The sequence below is a fragment of the Doryrhamphus excisus genome, chromosome 14 (genome assembly GCF_030265055.1).
Source record: "Doryrhamphus excisus isolate RoL2022-K1 chromosome 14, RoL_Dexc_1.0, whole genome shotgun sequence".
NCBI classification, from domain to species: Eukaryota; Metazoa; Chordata; class Actinopteri; order Syngnathiformes; family Syngnathidae; genus Doryrhamphus; species Doryrhamphus excisus.
Window position 1 is genome coordinate 3,594,276 of NC_080479.1, and position 24,779 is coordinate 3,619,054.

At 44.6% G+C, this 24,779-nt stretch overlaps 1 protein-coding gene, 1 long non-coding RNA gene and 1 pseudogene across 2 annotated transcripts; 1 reads left to right on the forward strand and 2 right to left on the reverse strand.

The window, feature by feature from the left end:
• Positions 1-536: 536 nt before the first annotated feature.
• On the reverse strand, positions 537-3,612 carry LOC131102300 (uncharacterized; annotated as a pseudogene).
• A 7,000-nt stretch (positions 3,613-10,612) lies between these two features.
• On the reverse strand, positions 10,613-12,739 carry LOC131102301 (OTU domain-containing protein 3-like). The gene has a single exon (XM_058047863.1). It carries the CDS (start codon positions 12,371-12,373, stop codon positions 11,246-11,248), a length of 1,128 nt encoding a protein of 375 aa, XP_057903846.1. The 5' UTR covers positions 12,374-12,739; the 3' UTR covers positions 10,613-11,245.
• A 124-nt stretch (positions 12,740-12,863) lies between these two features.
• On the forward strand, positions 12,864-16,750 carry LOC131101778 (uncharacterized). The gene is made up of 5 exons (XR_009119305.1): positions 12,864-12,958; positions 13,793-13,899; positions 13,988-14,402; positions 15,165-15,259; positions 15,492-16,750. It is a non-coding gene; the product is annotated as an uncharacterized LOC131101778 (long non-coding RNA).
• The last annotated feature ends 8,029 nt before the right edge of the window (positions 16,751-24,779 follow it).

Genomic DNA, 24,779 nt, shown 5'->3' on the forward strand with positions numbered 1-24,779 from the left:
TTACATAGCCCTCATTGTTTGCATTACCGCGTCTGAAAAAACGTATTTTTCGTCAGTGATTGACAAACACAATCCACCGTTCTCGGAAGAGTAAACTCGCGGATTGTAAATTGTCCACTGTTAGAAAAATACCAACTATGTGTTCAGAAAAGTCTTAGTTTTAATCCCTTTGAATCTTAATTTTGGCCAGTGTTGAATTTTGCGCCAGTGCATGACTAATACAATTTCTCTACTCAAAAAGTTCTGAAAGGTTTGAATCCCTTTAGCATTTTACTTTAAGGCAGACAGGCGGTAACAATCAAGACAAGAGGACAGGTGAGTGAGGCAGCACTGGGATCATTTCATCAGGTACTATATACATACTATATACATATTTACATATTTACATATTTACATATTTACATATTTACATATAATATGTACACTATTTAAATATTATACAAATATAAAATATTTACATATAATATGTACACTATTTAAATATTATATAAATATAAAATATTTACAATATGTACATGTTTACAATATGTACAAGTTCATTTACTGGTTTGACAAATAACCAGTTTGTTTTCAGAAAAGGCAAATAGTTTCACTGTGGTTTCACTTTTATTCAGTGATTGACAAATACAATCCACCGTTCTCGGAAGAGCAAACTCGTGGCTTGTAAATTGTCCACTGGCTAAACATGTGAGACCACCTGAACCCATTTTACACACTATAAGTCTGCCAGAAGAATGCTGAAGTGGAACGTGTGTGTGTGCCTGTGTGTGCGCGTTTTAAATTTGGCGTTTAAAAGAGCACAAAATCCCTTCATGATCACTGAAATAAGTGGGCATTACAACCGATTCTACATCAAAGTGTGATGTTTTGACATAAACATGGTCAATTAGTGTACCCTTTTCTGTGGTAGGATGTTTGACTGACTGGCAGAACCCTTTCCTAGCCATGAATGTGCTGATAGTGGAAGATTTTAACAAATTTTCATTAAAATCTCCCAGTACGACAACGCTGGTGTACTTCTGGTGCAACCAATCCAGCAGCGTGCCAAGGTGACCTTGAAACAACGCCATTGGATAGGAGGGTGGTCGATACACAACTGCTATTAACACACTGGGTGAGGAGCAGTTCACCAGTAAAACTTCCAAGTTGAAGTTTGGGGCGGAGACAACACTACAGTGCAGGTGGTCTGCAATGTACATGCCAACTCCGCCATGCTGTTGCCCTTGTAATTCTACCAAAGCAGGGTTACTGCTGGAGTAAGACAAACATCGTGGTTGGCTATGGAAATGGTACCCAGGAATGGTTACACTCCTGGGTGTACATGCCGTTGGCAGCCACGTTTCTGTCACAGCGATGCAGTTAGGCTGCAGGTGCTGTGTACATGCTGCCAAATCTGACGCATGTTTTGTCAAATTTTGGACATTCATCAAGTAAATTGTGAAATGTGGTGGTTGTACATTGTGTGGTGTTTCACTTTCTGTCAAAAATGGGGGCATCCTTCCTAAAGCATCCTTAATGGCATCATTACAATATATTTTTGCTTCATCGAAGTCCTGAATAATCAAACCAGTTAAACCTGTGACCCGGCTCAAGGCTACATATGCCTGCCCTGCGGAGAACACCCTGTCCAGACACACAACTGCATTGCTCACGGTAACACCCTGGACTTTATGTACCGTGCAAGCCCAAGCGAGCTTCAGAGGGAACTGGTGACGCATGCCACCACTTTTAGTTACTTTTTCTTCCTCTGGCACAATAAATGTACTGCCTTTTCGTGTGATCGATTCACTAACTGTTTGTGCGCGCCTTTGTTGACCTACTTTGTCATCAACAAATTTGACATAGATCCTACTGGGAAATGTTTCATCCTTTTGGAAAACTATGTCAGAGACGGTGCCACAAACCCCGTTAACTAAGCCGTCTTCAATATCGATGTTTTTGCAAAGCATTACACGAGCATCTTTAGCGATGTGCAGAGTTTCCTCTAAACACGTGTTGTAAACTTTGCTGTGGTGCCCTACTTTTTTTTCTAATTTTCCTGATTTTTTGTTATGGCTGTAATCCTGAGCTTTCACTGTTGTGTACTGCGGGCATATTTTGAAAAGCTGGTTTAAGTTGTATTCATTAACTTGACGATTGGTTGGGAAAATATGTAATGCGGTGCTGACTTCACCTGTTTCCCACTGCTTTAGAAGTGCGACATCTGTTTCTAACAACGCCGCGCCTTTTGGCTGTTTGCGTAGTCTATTTAGCAACGCTGCAAATACATTATCTTTTTGACGCACAATCGTTGTGAGTTCGACCACAAGAAAGAGACTGGTCCACAAGTTAAAAGTGGCATCTTCGACGTAGAGAGGTTTTCCCTTGACTGGCGGCAACTGGTAGAAATCACCTACTGCAATGATGCTGACGTTGCCGAAAGCAGCATAGTCCCCAGTTTGTTTGATCTGTCGCAACCTACCATGAATGTATGTCAACAACTTGTGATCTACCATTGATATTTCGTCAATTATCAAAATTTGGAGGTCCGCAAACTTGGCACGCAAGGAATTCACCGTTTCCTCACCCAGTGGTGTGTAAGGCAAACGGGTATCCTTGCCAATGCTCAAGGTGCTGTGGATGGTTGTGGCATTAAGGTTGTACGCAGCAATACCTGTCGGAGCCGTCAGACATACAGAAATGTTGTCGGGTTGCCGACACATTGTTGACAACAACCTGGTAGCCTCATATTGGATGGCTTTAATTAGGTGGCTTTTTCCTGTCCCGGCACCACCTGTGATGAATAAGTGTAATGGCTCGGGTTTTCTCCCACCTACTTTATCAAGGCACCACTGTCTAATTTTGTAAAAAAATGTCCATTTGAGTGTTATTTAGGGAGCGGATCAATGCCAAGCCATCATTTCGACTCAATGAGTTTTGTTTTTGGATATTTAGAGCTGGTCTATTTTCATTTGCCAAATCAGGTATTATTTCTGCCTCTTCTTCTACTAATTGATGTTTTTTCTGACGCTCTTCTTCACACTGTAGCCGTTCTAATTCTTGTTCGGGACACAACAGACACCACGCATCCTCAGCAACACCGCTGTGATCAATAGATCTTTGGATGCTGTCCAGTTCATCCCCGCTACTGTCAAAGTGTTGTTGATTTACATCCACGATGGATCGGACAGAATGCATCGACCCGTCATTTAATCTGATTGCACCGTTGTTGTAAAACTCTTCAAATGTTGGGCAGTTGGCAGGTCTTAACTGCAAATCCACCCGGTATGGCAGATACAACTGCAAAAGGCTACGATAGTATAACTCTGGGTTTTTTGTTTGAGAAAAACACGCAGAGCGTACTACGGCAGGTTTGGTCCGTGTACGTTTTGTCACATGTCCGTAGTTGTTTTTAAGTTCTATTTTGGATGCCGACCTTTCGTTTTTGCTGATGATGCGGTATTCCGAAGCAAATTGTGCCAAGCACATGTCATTAAACGGCAAACTTTGGCACTGACGTTTGCCTGTTTGGATGCTTCTTTCTGGGCATTACTCAGCAGCAATCCAATCTCCCTTTCAGCTTTGGAAATGTACGAAATGATGTACACTACGCAGGCATATGCATCAACTACATACTGGATGTCCATGTTTGCATTCCAGCATTTCAGCAGAGGTTTGCTGTACGGATTGATCCAAATTTCATTTATTTGGCGCCTTATTATGACCTCTGTACGCCGACCCAAGCGGCGGTGTGCAGTCTCAAAAATTTCTTGGGTTATACCCAGACTATGGAACAAATGTTCCACACTTTGATAAGTGTGGTTCTCGTCAGCCAGGGCTGTTTTTATGGATTTTATGATTTCTGATGCCTCTTCTGCTTTCATGTCTACAGAATTTTTGGAGACTTTCGGACATGTGCATGTTTTAATGCCAGTTTGGCTACTCTGGCAACTGCACGTTTTGTCTCCTTGTCCCTCAAACTGACGGCTAATGAATGTTCGGCCAGACACAGGTTTAGGAAAACCAAAACGACACGTGGTATTTTTCTTTTTACATGTTTTGGAATGTCGCTTTGAATGCTGCTGCACAGACGACACTGTGTCTGACAATACTTCATCCTGTGTCTGCAATTCACAGGTGACGTATCTATCAATAAAGTCAGTAACTTCCTCATCAGTGTTTACATCAATCTTCGGGGCTTTGTCTACCCAGAACAAACAGTGGACATGTGGAGAACCACGCTGTTGAAACTTGACCCTGTAAAAATAGTCCACAACTTTGCCAATCGGTTGGCTCTTAGACATTATCACCTCTCTCAGAAAAACATGCCACCGGAAATCAAACATACGTGCAGCAGTCACAGGATTGCGTCGCAACAAGTCGCACCTATCAGCCCACTCCAACTCTGCAGCTGTTTGCGTTCTTCCCTCTTGTATCAAAACACAGTCTAACATGTTTTGCCACCGTAAATCAGCAGACGAAAAAGAGCAAAACCACGTGGGAACACCAAGCTGACGCACACAAGCCAAAATATCGCGCTGCGTACTCTGCCAAAAGGCTGGAGTGCCTCTGATGGGCTTCAGAAAACGATAGCCCTGGTCACATTCCAACAATGTTTTTAACGACTCATCGTTGGTCAACAAATCCTTGGCCATTTTTGCCACCAAACCAGTAATTCCTTTGCGTAAAGCAATGGAAATGCTCGACACCACCTGCACAAGTTCACACAAGTACTGAGCATAGAATATGTATTCCACATTCTGCCCAAACCACTTATCAGCATGCATGATACGATTATTGAAATATCGCGACGCTGTCAGCCTATATTGTCGAGTGTCATGAAACGTGAAACGGCCGCGTGGAAACAACACTGGGAAACATCTAGCTTCATTTGAATGGTCAGAAAGCAACCTTACAGGATTATTGCCTTCTGCCGGAGCCACATTCAATATATTGTCATAGTACTGATCCAGCACTTCCTGACCGATGTCAACTGGCATTAAACAAGTGTCCTGAAACATGCAGTGTTGCTGTCTATCATGGAGCTGTTCATCTTCTGCATCTAGAGGCGGTGTGACATCTACAGCAGGAACACTGTCCTCCACCTGAGAGGCATCAGGTTCCCTACAAAAGTCATTGACCCACTCCTCGTTGTACTCTATATCTTCATAATGCACATTTGACTCTTTTAAATACCTTAAGGCTTCTCGAATGTGCATGCTGTCTACAAAATGGTACTCGTAGTGTCCTTTGTAAGTTAACTTTCTTTTGAGCTTGACACGGAGCATAGAGCCTTCCATATTGGACCGTGGCAACAAATTTGTCGTTTCAACTACATTGGCCGGAACACAAGTCACAGGCCCATGGACACCATTTTGCCCCCCTTTGGGCAATGCTAGCATTTTCATGAAGGGGATATTTAGTGCAATTAAGTGTTGCTCTAAGCTGTTTAAGCAAGCCAGCTCAGGAGGAATCGGGTCCACACTCAAATTATTTGCAACACATTCAGGTGGGAATTCCCCTTTGCTAACTTTATAATGGCAAGTGTAGCAAATCCACAGCTGCCCCCTACCAGACTCCAACAACACACATGGTACCGTGCACTCTACATCACATTTGTGCAAATACTGCTCATTAATGCACATGTTCACAAGAGAAGCACTTGCACTACTTTTGCTATAATGCTCTCTGTGACACTGCAGGACCTGATGTTTAAACATCAACCTATGGCACACACAGCAGACAAACTGGGGCCCATTCTTCACTTTCTCTAAAAAATTCTCTACAACAACATCAAATTCTTCCTCTCGCAACTTTGCAGCATGCCTTTGTGTCTTCACATTTGCAATGACACTCATTTTACGTTCTAAACTACTGTGATATTTCTTAATACTAGCAAGTTTTACAACGGCCCGGTGCCTTGTATCTATTTTATATTTTTTGATGCTCTGTGACTGTTCCCTGTGCTCGCTGTCACTTTTATACTTATGGACGCTACGTGTCTTGACTATGTCCTGGTGCAAACTGTCACTTTTATACTTTTGGATGCTATGTGTCTTGACTCTGTCCCGGTGCAAGCTGTCACTTCTATACTTGTTGATGCTAGATGTTTTAACTATGTTTTGATGCACTACATCACTTCTATATTTTGCTACACTCCTTGACTTCATTCTCTGCCTAAAGACAGCTTGTTCTTTGTATTTCTTTACACTCAATGTTATTTTCTTCTCCCTTTCCAACATTTCTGCCACATATTTGGATCTTTGGTCCAGGGCCTTCTTCTTTTGAATATACTTGGATGGGCCTCCTCCACATTTGGTGACGCTCGGCGCGAGACAGAGGTGGCTTGGTGGTGGCCCAAGTCGTTAGCCGTGGAAGCTAACGTAGCTAGCTAACTTTTTAGCTGTGACGCTTGTACCTCATTATGCCAACATTGGACGCTGCCGACTCGCCGGGAAAGTTGGAACAAATGCTGAACAAAGCATACGAGAAGATCGCTCACCTTCTCGAGGACATCGAGCGGATGTCAAATGAACTCCAGAGGAAGGATTCAGTGCTGATCTCCCTCAAGACCCGTTTCCCGACGCTGACCAACTGGCTGGAGACCTCTCGATTCGGTGAGTTCGCTCCGCCGAACACCACCTCCGTGCTCGGGCAAACGGTTCTTTGGGACCCGTCCTCCCCCTGTCGGCGGCCCGCCTGCTCCACTCCAAACAAGGGGACCCCCTGGACCGAAGTGGTTGTCCGCGGGCGGAAGAGGGCTCCGAGCGGGACTCACGGCGGGGCTGCTTCTCCTCCGTTACCGCTCTCCAATAAATACGCGGCTCTGTCCGTGAGCGAAAAGTCGGCGACCCGGGACCCACACCAAGAGTCAACATCTGTTGCTGTGGCCACAGGCACCATGCCCCCGCTGACGGACACCACAACCTTCCCTCCACTCACGACCAGCAGCCCTCCGGTTGGTGGGTGTCCAACAGGGAGCCGTCTGCCGGCACAGGCGCCGACCCGCTCCGCAACTCGGCGTAAGCAGCTCGTGAGGGATGCGGTGCGCCACCACTCGTCCCGCTCTTCCCACCTGGCGAGGAATCACACACGGGGCCCTGGTTTGGGTGGTGGGGTGGCTGAGCTGGCCTGTTCCCCTGAAGACCGAGCGGCCGCTCCGACAACCCTGGTCATCGGGGACTCCATTGTGAGGCATGTCCGCATGAGGGAGGCGTTAACTTTGTCGTTCCCCGGAGCCACCGTTTCCGACGTAACCAGGAAAATACCAGACATCCTGAACTCTCATCCGCAGGCGAAAAGGATTATTATCCACGCAGGTACGAACGACATCGCCAGGCAACAGTCCGAACTTTTAAAACAGGACTTTAGACACCTTTTTAATTCCATCTCACAGTCCAAAGTGACTGTTTTTATTTCTGGCCCCACCCCCACCTGCGGCAGAGGGATCGGCAGATTCAGCCGTCTGCTGAGTCTCAACACCTGGCTCTCCTCTGCCTGCAACTCCCACCACGTCGGCTTCATCAACAACTTTGATGTTTTCTGGGAGAGACGACACCTCTTTGGACCTGACGGGCTTCATCTTAACAGAGGAGGTGCCCGCATGCTCTCATCCAACCTGGCTTTTGGCCTTCAGCATGGTATCATCCCCAAACCCACACCTGTTGCTCTGTCCCACTCTGATTGATGTCCCCCAGGTCCATGCTCCTATTCACTCAGTTCCACATCTGACCACCATACACATAATACTGGACTTGGACCTCAAACTTACATCAACACTACTTCCATTCCAGTAATCATTACACTATATCGACACATCAGACACCGCCATACTCACCCTGTGAACCCTCATAACCTCCGACCACTCAATAGACACCCATACCCCACCTCCATGATCAACAAGCCACCTGTCACCATCAATGTAGCACTTTTTAATGTCCGCTCTCTTTTAAATAGAACCTTTTTAATGAATGACATGATTTTAGATAATAAGTTAGACTGTCTTCTTTTAACTGAGACATGGCTTGGTACTGACGCATCCGTTGTTCTCACTGAGGCCTGCCCACCAAATTTTAATTTTTTATATTCTACTAGAGAGGGTAAAAGAGGAGGTGGGACGGCATCCATCACAAATGACTCACTGACCTCAAATGGAGTGTATTTTAACAGTTACAAGTCATTTGAGCACCATGCCTTTACTTTTAGCAGCCCTCCGATTCTTTGTGTCACTGTATACAGACCACCCCATCACTCTAGTTCTTTTATTAGTGAATTCTCGGAATTTTTATCAATCATTCACACTTCTTATAACAGGATTTTATTATCTGGTGATTTTAATCTACATGTTGATGACACCTCGGATCCAATATCCAGAGAGTTTTTAAACCTTTTAAATTGTCTTGATTTTAAGCAGCACGTCACACAGCCAACTCACAACAGAGGACACACCCTGGACCTGGTCATAACCCATGGCCTGTCCATCGGTGTGTCCTCTGTTGTTGACCTGGCTATGTCCGACCACTACTGTGTATTTTTTAGCATCACCAGTTTTAACCAGGAGGAGGCCCCGGTGAGAACAGTGAGGAGACGCTATCTAACTTCTGAAGTGGCTGCAAATTTTATTGAGATTTTACAGAGCACTCCTGCTGAAATTTTACCTGCACCTTGTGATTTTATCGTTGATAATTTTAACAGTAAACTGAAGTCAACTCTGGACTCAGTAGCTCCACTTGTAACAAAAACAATAAAAAGGAAACCTACACCCCCGTGGAGAAATAACGATGAGATCAATAAACTGAAAAGAAAATGCAGGAGTGCTGAGAGAAGATGGAGAAAAACTAAATTGACAGTTCATTACGAGATTTTATGTCAACAACTCAAAACCTACAATAATACAGTAAAAAAGGCACAAATTTCCCATTTCTCACAACTCATTTCCAACCATAAAAACAATCCCCGGTTCCTCTTCTCCACCTTTAATATTTTAACAGGCACAAATTTTAATAAAGTTTTTAAGACACCAACAGACGATCTTTGTGAAAACTTTGCAGACCACTTCAGAACTAAAATCAAGGACATCAGATCCTGCCTGTTACCCCAGAAAGTTTTGCCTGTTAACACACCTGGACTGTTGTCCTTGCCTGAGGAGAGACTGGAGAGTTTTGCCCTGGTTGATGCAAGGACACTTGGTCGAGTTTTCTCCCAAGTAAGCCCAACAACCTGCCTTTTAGATCCAATTCCCACATCACTTTTAAAATCACTTTATGGATTCCTTGAGGAGCAGTTTTTAAACATCTTGAATTGCTCTCTTCAGACGGGTATCTTCCCCACCGCCTTCAAAACGGCGGTGGTGAAGCCCCTTCTGAAGAAGAGCAATTTAGATCCCAACAATCTTAATAATTACCGACCCGTATCCAACTTGCCGTTTTTAAGTAAAATTTTAGAAAAACTGTTTTTTTACCAACTTAATGACTTTTTAAACAGAAATAGCATTTTAGAGAAACATCAGTCTGGCTTTAGGAGGAACCACAGTACCGAGACAGCACTTTTAAAGATTTTAAACGACATCAGGTGGAATTTAGATAACAAGAATCTCACAGTCTTGGTTCTACTGGATCTAAGCTCTGCTTTTGATACAGTGGACCATCACATTTTATTAAATAGACTTAGATACCTGGTCGGCCTCTCTGGTACTGTTCTTAACTGGTTTTGTTCTTATCTCACAGGCCGATGTTTTTATGTAAGTATGGATACATGTTCCTCAGGAACCCATGAAATTGAATGTGGGGCTCCTCAAGGCTCAATCTTAGGTCCACTCCTTTTTAATCTGTACATGCTTCCCCTTGGGGACGTGATCAGGAGGCACGGCATCAGCTTCCATAGTTATGCTGATGATACACAGCTATACATCGCCGTGTCTCCTGATGACTCAGGGCCACTTGATGCCCTTTTTAACTGCACTGTAGACATCAAGTCATGGATGGCAGAGAATTTCCTGCAGCTCAACCAGGACAAAACTGAGGTTTTAGTCATAGGTCCTGAAGGCCAGAGAGAGAAACTTTTACCAAAATTACAGGATATTAAACTAGCCGACTCTGTTAAAAATTTGGGCGTGATTTTTGACTCTGAGCTAAATTTTATCCCACATATTAAAAATATAACAAAAATAGGTTTTTATCACCTTAAGAACATAGCCAGAGTCCGCCCGTTTCTCTCTCAGGCCAGTACGGAGGTGCTAATGCATGCTTTTATATCCTGTTGTTTAGATTACTGTAATGCCCTGCTCTCTGGTCTTCCCAAAAAAAGTATTTTAAATCTCCAATTATTACAGAACTCAGCCGCACGTGTGCTGACGAGGACCAGAGGGCGGGAGCACATTACACCGGTTTTAAAGTCGCTGCATTGGCTCCCCGTCCGCTTCAGGATCGATTTTAAGATTCTCTTACTGTTTTTTAAATGTCTTAACGGCTTTGCCCCTTCTTATTTATCTGATCTGCTTTTACCATACCAACCCCCGTGGACCCTGCGGTCCTCCGGCACTGGCCTTTTAGCGAAACCAAAACCCAGAACAAAAACCCACGGTGAGGCAGCATTTAGCCACTATGGCCCCCACCTGTGGAACAGCCTGCCAGAGAGCCTCAGGACTGCGGAGACTGTTGATATTTTTAAAAGAAGATTAAAGACGCACCTTTTTAATCAGGCTTTTAACTAATATTGTTAAGCTTTTATTATGTTTTCATCCTTTTAGTCCTATTTTATGTTCTTATTCTTCACCTTTTAACTCCAGTGTTTTGTTTTTATCTTGTTAGTCCTATTTTATGCTCTTAATCTTCAGTTTTTAACTCCAGTGTTATGTTTTATCTTTTAGTCCTATTTTATGGTCTTAGTCTTTAGCTCCAACTCCAGTGTTTCCTCAGGGGGGTCCTCCACACTGGGGGCTGTTTGGGTATGCTGAGGGGGTGCCATCCTTGGGTCCCTTCGACACGGCCGGCTGGGGGGTTCCTCCCTTTTAATGTGGGGGTCCGCCCGTCTAACGGAGTCGGAGGGCCCGGGTGCTGGTCCTCCGATGGCACGGCCTGCAGCTTCTCCCAGTGTGGACGGCCCCAAAGGTGGCGTTTCCTTGTTCCTCAGTACCATGCCATGTCTCCCTAATGTGGGTGATTGTGTGCTTGCGTGTGTGTGTGTGTGTGTGGGTCTAGTATGGAGGGTAGGAAGGAGGGGCTTTCTTTTTTCTTCATAGTTTTCCTTTTTAATTGTGGTAATTGTTTTAATTCTGGAAAGCACTTTGTGTCGCATCTCCTTGCAGGAAAAGTGCTCTACAAATAAAGTTGATTTGATTTGATTTGATAAGTGTAATCATGGACTGGCGTTTTTCTTTGATTGGTTCAACAGCCCTATTCACATCATTTGAACCAATATCTTCACAAATTTCTTGATTGTCCAAATGCTTGTGAGACCTGGTATCATGCTGACTGCTATCAGGTGTACCACTCCGACAAATGCCAAAGCAACTTCCTAACAGGCCCTCATTGACACATGTCACACACTCGTAGTGATTACCACTCGAGTTGTCCAAATAAATCCCACGACTGGATTCTGACGTTGAACTATATCTCAACCAATGACCACCGTAAAAAGTAAAGATATTTATTCCTAAACTATCCGCTGCAGCCTGAATTTCCACCTCTGTTGCCCAGCTATTGACATATTTCATTTTGGAAACACTAATATACTCTGTCAAACAATTGTACTCACTCCTGAGAAGCTTCTCATAATCTTCACAGTGCTTTTCCATATGTTTAACCACATGGAGTCTAATTCTCCTGTGATTTTTCTGTGTGCCACTCACCGCTTGTGATATGGCACGGAAAAAACAGTTGCCGTCAGCAACAATGCTCTCCTTTTTACAGGGAGCTCCCAAGGGTCCAACACGCAAATTGACAGGCACAGTTTTGACTTCACAATCTATATTCAAAAGTTGGCACACATCTTTGGAGTCATTTTGAAGCATTGGACAAAAGGCATGCTGTGTGGTAACAACACTGATGACCTCAACATCAGATGCACATGTACTAGAAATGTCAGCCATTTTAAACTTTTTGGAAACATCAGTCACCTCCAAGTGACGTTTTCTATCAGCCACAACAGTCACAACAACACCAGCTATCTCAAAAAGTTTTTCTGTTCCACCAAACCCTGCAGCCAAATTGCTAATGTGATTAGCAAGATCATCGAGACTACCAAAACACAGAACAACACTGGTTCCATCACTGCACACCATGCCATTACAGCTGCGCGAGTGCGAATCCACCAGACAATACTGACCAGCATCACAAATGATGGCACAACTACTTTGACAGACCGTAAAAATGCATGTGCTGTACTTGCCAAACATTGTTTGTAAAGCATCATGCAGAGTGACATGAATCCCGTTTTCAATATAATAGCCAGAAACTACATTGACATCACCTAAAGCATAATCATCCTTAACACAAAACTCAAATTTGTGTCCAGCAATCACCTCCTGTTTGGGCAATTCTGTGGCACACAAAAAGTGGGTAGATTCACCACAACGGCTCTTTTAAGAGCCAACCACTTTTCCATAAAGAGCAAAATGTTCCAATGCATTCCACACACCGCAACGCACTGCTTCAGAATAAAACGTAAACAAATGGTTGTCGAAAGGATCTGACCGATTAGAATGATGTACAAAATACTACACTCAGAAAATGACCCAGAGCCTTATTAAATATAACAATAATAAAGTTTACTAACTTAGTAAAACCTCTGAAAATCATTTAATCGCTTACATAAATAAATGCTTAAGTCCAGAGCTTAAGCTTGGTGACGTAGACCGTCATGACGTGCCCCCTTCGCGGCCAAAGGGGTGGAGTTATGATAGGTCTCTTGGCAGTTTCCGGCAACACAACTCCAACGAAGGTATCGAAACACGGCAAGTTATATGGACGACAATACATCGGTAAGTACAGCACTTGCAATTTTTAAACTAATAGCGACCTCGTCTTCCTTCAAATACGCTGGGTGTTGTTTTTTTAATGTCACCGCTATTCTGTTGTGCGTAAGCTAACTTTAGCTATGTTTGCTAGCCACCAAAGAGCTCAGCTAACATGGTTCGTTGGGCGAACATACTTTAACAGGTAACGGACCATCGAACCGGAAAAGTTTAGCTTTTAACGGCGCTCTCTTTGTGTGTACGCCGTGTTTTGCTTAGTTTTACTTTGTGTTTTTATAACATGTCGATATGCTCCGGAATCTCTTGTAGGAACAGCCGAGGTACTTCTGGAGCTCATTACAAATGTAATACAAGAGTTTTCAGCATTCGTTTTCTACCCCTCACCCACACGAAGGTCGCGGGGGGTGCTGGAGTCTACTTAGAATTAAATTTGCATGTTTTTGGAATGTGGGAGGAAACCGGAGTACCCGGAGAAAACCCACGCATGCACGGGGAAAACATGCAAACTCCACACAGAGATGGGCAACAGTATTCATTAAAATTATTTATTCATGGTTTCATATACAAAATATTAATTCAAATTATGAATTAATGCATGTATTTTGTAATTATATTTGCAGATATAATTCATGTCAATGTGCATTTTTGGCAGGCAAGTGATTAGCGTGCAGACCTCACAGCAATCGATGAGCAATCGAAAATGAATGCATGAATGAATGTGCATTTTAATTCATTCTTTACAACTGTGGATTTAAAACACAATCCAAAAACGATGTACATGAAATTACACAGCACTTTTAAAAACAAACCATCCTAACACTGTTTATGCTCCTTTTTAAGGTGGCGGCCCGTGGCCTGGCAATGTAGGCGCTGCACATTGGAGGATACTTCAGAAGGGGAGCTTCTCAAGCATTACCAAGTCAAGCACAGTATTTATGGATGTGGCTGTAAGTACCCTGTCTTCATTTAAGATGTCCTTGCTCCCTTAAAACATGGAACAGTGGTGAAGTGGTATTCTTCCTCGCTATCCTCCAGGAGCTGAACCAAAACCAACTAATCACCAATTAAAGAAGAGAGACAGCCCAGTCATTAAGGACTTGATGTGGAGAACTTTTGCACATAGAGGAACATACGACATACAAATGAGCATCAGTGACATGAAGCACAGGTGGCCTACCTTGTTTAATGTCTCACAGGTGAGTATTTGGATCTTTTGTGTTAAACACATTAAGGACTGTAAACAACTACTGTATGTTTCACAGTTATACTTAAGTATGCACTTCACTTTTTGTTGTCACTGGTTCTTTTGTCTCTTCTTTCATATCCCTCTTTCAGGAGAGGAAGGTGCCATAAGGGAGACGAAAGGACACCAAAACTGATGTCCTTGTTTCCAGCAAGGAAAAGCGTTGTCAGAGGAAGAATTCAAGCACAGACAAACATTCTACTTCAGGTATTAAAACCATCCTCCACCTATTAAATTTGTACCTTACCTGCAATAGTCATCATTCCACCTGTCTCATTCACATTTCTCTCCATTCTCTGTTCACATCATACAGCTGACATTTATCTTGTCTGACTCTCTCTCCTATTTATTACTCATCCTTTCCTCCAGTCTTTCTAAAAGGAACTATACGTATGTACGAAGTACACAAAATATCGCATGATATGTCTGTCGTCAGCGACTAAGAAAACATGTTAATTTGAAATAAAGATGTGACAACAAGCCTTCTGTAGGTGCACAGCGCACAGACACAATGTCAGGGCGGTGAAAGTGAAACAATAACCCGCATAGCACCTGAGTGACATGACCTCTGCTTTTAGTTACTGTGACTGAAAGTAAGAAGCAAAATAGTCGTCCATCCTACCTGCTTAAGCTACACAAGCCTGAATAGATATCACTGTGACAACAGATACTGCCGCTTCATTCCTGCTGCTAGTTGCAATACAGATTTTTTTATTTCACTCCAGCAACAGCCACAATAGCCACAATCTTACATACAGCCACTTGAACAGTTTTTGGTTTTTCTTCCTTAGTTTTCTGTTTCCAGTCTCTCACATCCTTTGCACACCGCACCACAATATCCAGTTATATTCACGCGCCTGGAAAAATTTTAGGTCTGAGGTTTTTTTTGCTCGCATCACTACTTACAAACTTCCCTCTCATGTAAATTCTATAGACATGTTTGAGACTTAAACACTTTCTGTCCGGCAGATGGAATCCAACGTGAGCAGACAAGGGACGTTGTCATCCGATGCCTTATTGACTATCTTGCAGGAGATGCCAGTGCCCTATTCCAGGACTTTGAGGTTGGTATACTACTGTACTTTTCATGCTTTTCAAGGTTTTAACATTTTAGCAAATGTAATCTCAAGTGCACAGCTGCAGTACAGTTATTTTTTCTTCACTACACACAAAGATGGAGCTGCTTTTTGTATGCTATAAAGCAACTGTGGACAACAGAAGACAGTACGTGCTACTTCTCTTGTGACGTGCAAGTTGAACGTGAACTCCTAACAGCTGTCTTTACAATGTCTGCAGGATGCCGGGGATGGATCAACCAGCATTCAAGAAAAGATGGCATAGTGATTGAGGGCAGCACCGTCCACAGCACTCTTGGGGATCTTAGCCAAGCCTGCTACTATCTGATGGGACTGACGTATGCACGAGACCTGCGGTTCCCCAAGACCCTGTCATCCAGTTTTATGGTGTTCCAGAAAGTACTGCTGGATCTGGATTCATGCAAACCTTTCAAAAACTTCAAAAACTGAAGAATTACCTCCTGTATGTTTTTGGTGGCAGCAACACAGTGGTCAAGTGGTTAGCGCACAGACCTAACAGCGAGGAGACCAGGGTTCAATTCCACCCTCGGCCATCTCTGTGTTGAATTTGCATGTTCTCCCCTTGCATGCGTGAATGCGGGTACTCCGGTTTCCTCCCACATTCCAAAAAACAAGCTATGTTAATTGGCAACTCCAAATTGTCCATAGGTATGAATGTAAACATACACATTAACTTTCTTTATTGTCATTGCACAATAACACAGCAGTGAAATTGCCACTGAAATGTTGTTGCCTGGCTCCTGTAATGTGAATGGTTGTTTGTCTATATGTGCCCTGTGATTGGCTGGCCACCATTCAGGGTGTACCCCGCCTCTCGCCCGTAGACAGCTGGGATAGGCTCCAGCACTTGTGAGGACAAAGCGGTAGAAAATGAATGAATGTTGTTGGTGGCCACTATTCAAAACGATGCTTTCTGAGTGATTTTTTTGTTGGTGAGGTTTACCTGTCCTAAGTATAGAAGTTTCATGTGTTAATGTTTATTAAAGTGTCTTAATGCCATGAGAATGTCATTCTTTCTGCATTTCAGCCATGTGCTGCATCAATTTCTGCCAGATGCTCATATGCTCATTTTGATGTTGATGTACCCTGAGGTTATATAGTTAAAATGGAGATTTCTCAGACTATGTCCAATAATGATGGCAAGATGTCACCCCGTGAGGCTTTGAACCATTTCAATCAACTGGTTTGACAAATGATTCATTTCTTCAAGCTTCATGTGCACACGAAACCACCTGCTGGCCTTGGATAGAATTACATGCGGCTGTATCTTCATGTGTGATGCATTAAATGCTGATCTGTTTTGGCTCTAGGATATGATTATGTACTACAAAACATTGTAGAACCACTTAATTAACCTAAAAAGCGTAAGATTAAATATACAGTATATATAACATACTGAATGTTTTATTGTCCATCAATGCCATGTATCGTGATATGGCTATCTTCATCATGGTTTTATGTCACCTGGCGGCCATGGTTTCAGGGAAAGTGCTTGTGTAACTAAAAGATGTATGATTGTGTAACCTGGACAGAATATGAAAGATATAATTCTTTTTTATTCAATTATATTTTTTACATCTGCCGTTACTTTGTTATGCATGGGCAGATGGTCTTGAAATTGGGGTATTCTCTGGTCTATGACAGTGTGTGTACATACACTATAGCGCCACCAACTGGTGGAAATGTATATCTGCTGTAACTTCCTTATGCATGGTCGGATCGTCTCCACATTTTTTTGGCTGGGTCGGGTCACCCTCCACTCTGTGACTGTGTGTGTACATAGACTCTATAGCGCCACCAACTGGTGGAAATGTATATCTGCCCTAACTTCCTCCCACATGGTCGGATCTGCCCGAACTTTTTTCTGGCGGTTCGGGGTACCCTCTGGTCTATGACAGTGTGTGTACATACGCTATAGCGCCACCAACTGGTGGAAATGTATATCTGCCGTAACTTCCTTCCGCACGGTCGGATCGGCCCCAAATTTTTTCTGGTGGTTCGGGGTACCCTCCGGTCCGTTACCGTGTGGGCGCATAGACTCTATAGCGCCAACGTATATCCGCCGCAATTACCTACCGCGCGGTCAGATCGTCGCAAATTTTTTTACGGCGGTTCGGGGCGTCAAACGGGATGTGACCGCGCACCCGCCTCGCCGCCGGCGTCGCCCCCTCCTGGCGGAAAATTGCAAGTGCCGTAACTCCCTTACCGCTTATCCGATCGCCGCGGTTTTTCGTACGGCGCGTCCGCACGCCCGTCCGGTCACGCGCGCGCCCCCGACCCGCGCGTACCCCCGACCCGCGCGTACCCCCGACCGCGTCGGGGTGCTCGAGCCCGCTCATCACTGCTTGCAGTTTTCATTAGGGCTCGAGCACTGACCAGTGCGAAAGCCCTATTGTAATCGTAATGTTTATTAGGGCTCGAGCACTGACCAGTGCGAAAGCCCTATTGTAATCGTAATGTTTATTATTATTATTATTATTCTGCCAACCGTCGGCCTTTTTGAGGGCCTCAACATGCCCGAAAACTCACCAAATTTGGCAAGCCCATCAGGTCTGGCGAAAAATTTTATATTTTATGGGTTTCAAATATAATGTTCCAAAATTGGCTCTCTAGCGCCACCTTGAATTTAAAAAAAAATTAGCCCCCGCCACCACTTTCACCGATCGTCACGAAACTTGGTGGAGACGTCTATCGTGACAGGACGGACCAAAAAGTCTCAAGAACCCATATTGGAAAACGAACAGGAAGTCGGCCATTTTGGATGGCGGCGGCCTTTTTCGGGCCAGAAGTTGGGGTCGTATCTCGACGAACTCCTCCTAGGGGGTTTGACCGAATGAGTCCGTTGTTGCATCAACGGACACTAGACGGATGGCCGACGTTAAATTGCGAAGGATTTTGGGATATTCCGTACGATGTGGGCGTGGCACGCCCCCAAATTTTGCCCTTTTTCATCTGTCCGGGCCTTGCACGCTGAGCGTAACTGTAGACGTGAATAACTTGGCTCCACGTGGTCAGATCTTCATCATACTTGGTACATGTGATCATGGCCCCGCCCCGAAGGTCCCCGTAGGTCACTTCCTGATTTCGTCGCAGCGCCACCTATTGGCGACAGGCTAAAGACGTGCCATCTACATGAGGCCTTTTCTGGCAGGAGATTCAGCAGATGAACACCGAGGTCACAAGGTCACTGCCTGACAGCCTGGTGAAGCCTGTTGATGGACCATGATGCAGGAAAAGCGCACGTGGTGGGCGTGGCCTGGCGGCGAATGCTCAGGCCTCGCCGTTTACAAAGAAAGGGTCATCATTCGCCCGCAGAAGATCGCATGTGCTTGAAAACTCATAAGGGGGGGCAGATTCCAGGCCCGAGGGCCCTGGTGGGGCCCCCATTTGAAACCAAGCCAAATTGACTCACTAGCGACACCTACAAGTTTTAAAATAATTATCCCTCGCCTCCCGTTGCACGTATGGGCATGATTTTCGGAGGAGACATCACTCGTGACAGGACGCACAAAAAAGTCTCAAGAACCCATGTTCAAAAACCAACAGGAAGTCGGCCATTTTAGGTGGCGGCGGCCATTTGGGGGAGGATGTAGGGGTCGTATCTCGACGAACTCCTCCTAGGGTGTTTGACCGAATGAGTCCGTTGTAGCATCAACAGACACTAGACGGATGGCCCACGTTAAATTGCGAAGGATTTTGGGCTGCTACTTAGGATGTGGGCGTGGCACGCCACCAAACTTTTACTTTAACCTTAACTTTTACCTTATCTGGCCCTGCCTGGTGTCTGGCCTTGCCTTGAAGCAATGTACATCAAAGTCAATACACAGTTTGACTGACAGACTGATGATGTCATTCGATGGACTATGATGTGTGTAAAGCACATTTGGTGGGCGTGGCCACGGCGAATGGTCAGCCTTCACCATTGACCATCGAAGGCTCATATTTTGCCCGCAGAAGGTCACAGGCTGCTGAAATCTTACACGTAAGGTCATAATCCAGGCCTGAGCGCCCTGGTGGTGCTCCCATGTGACACCAATCTAAATTGACACACTAGCGCCACCTAGAAGTTTCAATTCATTATCCCTCGCCACCCGTTGCACGTATCACTATGATTTTCGGTGGAGACGTCTATCATGACAGGACGCACCTAACGCTCCAGAACCCATGTTCAAAACACAGCGCCACCAACTGGTGGAAATGTATATCACCTGTAACTTCCTTCCACATGGTCGGATCTGCCCCAATTTTTTTTCTGGTGGTTTAGGGTACCCTGCGGTCTATGACTGTGTGTGTACATAGACTCGATAGCGCCACCAACTGGTGAAAATGTATATCTGCCGTAACTTCATCCCACTTGGTCCGATCTGCCCGAATTTTTTTCTGGTGGTTTGGGGTACCCTCTGCTCTATGACAGTGTGTGTGCATACACTATAGCGCCACCAACTGGTGGAAATGTATATCAGCTGTAACTTCCGTCCACATGGTCGCATCGGCCCCAAATTTTTTCTGGTGGTTTGGGGTACCCTCTGGTCTATGACTGTGTGTGTACATAGACTGTATAGCGCCACCAACTGGTGGAAATGTATATCAGCCGTAACTTTGTTCCGCACGGTCGGATCGGCACCTAATTTTTTCTGATGGTTCGGGGTACCCTCCGGTCCGTTACCGTGTGGGCGCATAGACTGTATAGCGCCACCCACAGGCGTAAACGTATATCCGCCGCAAGTACCTACCGCACGGTCCGATCGTCGCGAATTTTTTTATGTCGGTTTGGGGCGCCGGACGGGACGTAACCACGCACCAGCCTCGCCGCCGGCGTCGCCCCCTCCGGGCGGAAAATTGCAAGTGCCGTAACTCCCTTACCGCTTATCCCATCGTTGTGGTTTTTCGTACGGTGCGTCCGCGCGCCCGTCCGAACAGGCGCGCGCCCCCGACCCGCGTGTACCCCCGACCTGCGCGTACCCCCGACCGCGTAGGGGTGCTCGAGCCCGCTCATCACTGCTTGCAGTTTTAATTAGGGCTCGAGCACTGACCAGTGCGAAAGCCCTATTGTAATCGTAATGTTTATTATTATTATTATTATTATTATTATTATTATTATTATTCTGCCAACCGTCGGCCTTTTTGAGGGCCTCAACATGCCCGAAAACTCACCAAATTTGGCGAGCGCATCAGGTCTGGCGAAAAATTTTATATTTTATGGGTTTCAAATATAATGTTCCAAAATTGGCTCTCTAGCGCCACCTTGAATTTTAAAAAAAATTAGCCCCCGCCACCAGTTTCACCGATCGTCACGAAACTTGGTGGAGACGTCTATCGTGACAGGACGGACCAAAAAGTCTCAAGAACCCATATTGGAAAACGAACAGGAAGTCGGCCATTTTGGATGGCGCCGGCCTTTTTCGGGCCAGAAGTTGGGGTCGTATCTCGACGAACTCCTCCTAGGGGGTTTGACCGAATGAGTCCGTTCTTGCATCAACGGACACTAGACGGATGGCCGACGTTAAATTGCGAAGGATTTTGGGATATTCCATACGATGTGGGCGTGGCACGCCCCCAAATTTTGCCCTTTTTCATCTGTCCGGGCCTTGCACGCTGAGCGTAACTGTAGACGTGAATAACTTGGCTCCACGTGGTCAGATCTTCATCATACTTGGTACATGTGATCATGGCCCCGCCCCGAAAGTCCCCGTAGGTCACTTCCTGATTTCGTCGCAGCGCCACCTATTGGCGACAGGCTAAAGGCGTGTCATCTACATGAGGCCTTTTCTGCCAGGAGATTCATCAGATGAACACCGAGGTCACAAGGTCACTGCCTGACAGCCTGGTGAAGCCTGTTGATGGACCATGATGCAGGAAAAGCGCACGTGGTGGGCGTGGCCTGGCGGCGAATGCTCAGGCCTCGCCGTTTACAAAGAAAGGGTCATCATTCGCCCGCAGAAGGTCGCATGTGCTTGAAAACTCATAAGGGGGGGCAGATTCCAGGCCTGAGGGCCCTGGTGGGGCCCCCATTTGAAACCAAGCCAAATTGACTCACTAGCGCCACCTACAAGTTTTAAAATAATTATCCCTCGCCTCCCGTTGCACGTATGGGCATGATTTTCGGAGGAGACATCACTCGTGACAGGACGCACAAAAAAGTCTCAAGAACCCATGTTCAAAAACCAACAGGAAGTCGGCCATTTTAGGTGGCGGCGGCCATTTGGGGGAGGATGTAGGGGTCGTACCTCCTCCTAGGGGGTTTGACCGAATGAGTCCGTTGTAGCATCAACGGACACTAGACGGATGGCCCACGTTAAATTGCGAAGGATTTTGGGCTGCTACTTAGGATGTGGGCGTGGCACGCCACCAAACTTTTACTTTAACCTTAACTTTTACCTTATCTGGCCCTGCCTGGTGTCTGGCCTTGCCTTGAAGCAATGTACATCAAAGTCAATACACAGTTTGACTGACAGACTGATGATGTCAGTCGATGGACTGTGATGTGTGTAAAGCACAAGTGGTGGGCGTGGCCACGGCGAATGGTCAGCCTTCGCCATTGACTATCGAAGGCTCATATTTCGCCCGCAGAAGGTCACAGGCTGCTGAAATCTTACACGTAAGGTCAGAATCCAGGCCTGAGCGCCCTGGTGGTGCTCCCATGTGACACCAATCTAAATTGACACACTAGCGCCACCTAGAAGTTTAAATTCATTATCCCTCGCCACCCGTTGCACGTATCACTATGATTTTCGGTGGAGAAGTCTATCATGACAGGACGCACCTAACGCTCCAGAACCCATGTTCAAAACACAGCGCCACCAACTGGTGGAAATGTATATCTGCCGTAACTTCCTGATGGTCATGGTCAGATTCTCTTGAATTTTTTTTTTGGTGTGTTGGGTCAATCTCTGGTCTGTTATACTGTGTGTACATAGACTGTATAGCGCCACCAACTGGTGGAAATGTACATCAGCTGTAACTTCCTTCCACATGGTCGGATATGCCTCAAATTTTTTCTGGTGGTCTGGGGTACCCTCTGGTCTATGACTGTGTGTGTACATAGACTGTATAGCGCCACCAACTGGTTGAAATGTATAACTCAATCCTATATGGTCTGATTTTTTCTATGGTGGCAGACAGGACATGACCATGTACCCACCTTAGACTGTATAGCGCCACCAACCTCCGGAAAAGTAGAACTACATTCTACATGGTCTGTCTGTCCCAAGACTTTTAGGGAGTTGTGAGATCAAACAGGACATGACCACATACCCACCTTTGAAAGAGTTGTCAATATCTGTCATAACACCCTTCCACACAGGCAAGTATGGACACAATTATGCTGACATTCATCATTATACCATCCTTCTATGCTGTTCATCCTCCACATGGGTCATAGGTGTGCTGGAACCAATCCCAGCTATATCTTGATGTGCCATGCTGGTGGACTCCATCACGATTGCTGGTTGGGTCCTTGGTCTGTGAAACATCTCTGTGGTCCACCCAGGGTCAAAGTGGGTGGAGTGTTTTGCAGGATAGCAGCAGAGACCGAGTTGACATTGTAGATTGTCTAAACTATGAATGAACACGTGTGTGGTTATGTACTAAACATGCAGAAATGACAAAAGCAGTTATGTCAAGCCAATTTATTTGATATAGTGCCAATTCTAATCATCATATGGAAGTTATCTAGAAAGAGAACCAACTGAACCCCACACGAGCAAGCACTTGGCAACGGAGGCAAGGAAAAACTCTTTGAGAAACCTTGGACAGAACCCAGGCTCTATGGGGCGGCCTTCTGTCTCGACCGGTTGGGTTGAGAGGGATGACGGAGAGATGGTAGGTAGACAGTGGTGAAGAAAGGACAGAGGGTTAAGAATGGGTGGAGGAAAGGATCAGCAGTTGCAGTCCCACGATGACCAGTTCCTGGAATCACCAGTATCCTATCCCGTCATCAATGGGTGGATGTCAAGGTGCAACGGTGGGAGCTCCTCTGGAAGCAGCCAGCATTCACTACAGGTCAGAGAAAGCGTGAAAGCAAATGCGTTAGTAAACTTGCTATGATCATATAAAAAGTCAAAGAAGACAGCATGAGGAAGGTTTTTTGTACTACAAGTACCATGGCATTCTATGTATAATTTTAGTAGCACAAGCACAAGGCCCCCGTACATTTTGGTTAACAGGTTAACATTTTTCCCCTGCAGAACATAAACTCATCTAAGATTCTGTGTCCCATTTAGCATAGTGGAGGTGTTTCCAACTTCCAGCTAATTAAAGCTACTTGGTCAAAAATAAAGTGTTTTTATGTGACTGGCAACATTTCAAGATGTATTTTACCTACAAAGCAAAGTTTAACTTGTAGTCTGGAGCCCGGTTAACGTATCGGGAGAAATCACATGAGTATAATGTCAAGTGGCAAAAAGTCAAGTGTTTCACACATGAACAGAATTTGACCAATATGAATAGTGAAAACAGCTCCATATCTTACCACATGCAGCAGTTGTCAGAGGACACTCACACCGTCAGAGGGGTCTTGTCCTGTTGATGAAAACTCACATGCATGCAAACGACTACATTGCTATTATAATAGTTGGTATGATGCACTTATGGGATTAGTTTTACTTCTATGCTATTCTACTGCTACTATGTTAAATCTACGCATGTACTTCTACTGCTACTATGTTAACATATGCATGCACTTCTACTGCTACTATGTTTAATATAAAGAGAATGCGTGTGGAAGACAGGCAGCAACTAGAAAGACAAGAGCAGAGGTTAGTCAATATACATTCACATATTTACATATTTACATATTCACATATTTACATATTTACATATTTACATATTTACATATTTACATATTCACAGATTCATTTACATATTTACATTGCCCTCATTGTTTGCATTACCGTGTCTGAAAAAACATATTTTTCGCCAGTGATTGACAAACACAATCCACCGTTCTCGGAAGAGTAAACTCGCGGATTGGAAAATGTCCACTGGTTAGAAAAATACCAACGTGTTCAGAAAAGTCTTACTTTTAATCCCTTTGATTCTTAATTTTGGGCAGTGGTCGAATTTTGCGCCAGTGATTGACTAATACAATTTGGTTAGAAAAATAACTGTTGCAAAGGGTTTGAATCCCTTTAGTATTTAACTTTAAGGCAGACAGGCGGTAACTATCAAGACAAGAGGACAGGTGAGTGAGGCAGCACTGGGATCATTTCATCAGGTACTATTTACATATATACATATTTACATATTTACATATATACATATTTACATATTTACATATTTACATATATACAATATGTATACCATTTAAAATATATGCAGATGTTACAATATTTACATATTTACATGTTTACAATATGTACATGTTTACAATATGTACATGTTTACAATATGTACATGTTAATTTACTGGTTTGACAAATAAGGAAAATAGTTCCTATCCTAAACAGAAACTGGGATCTGAACTATGACCAGTGATTATGACAAATACA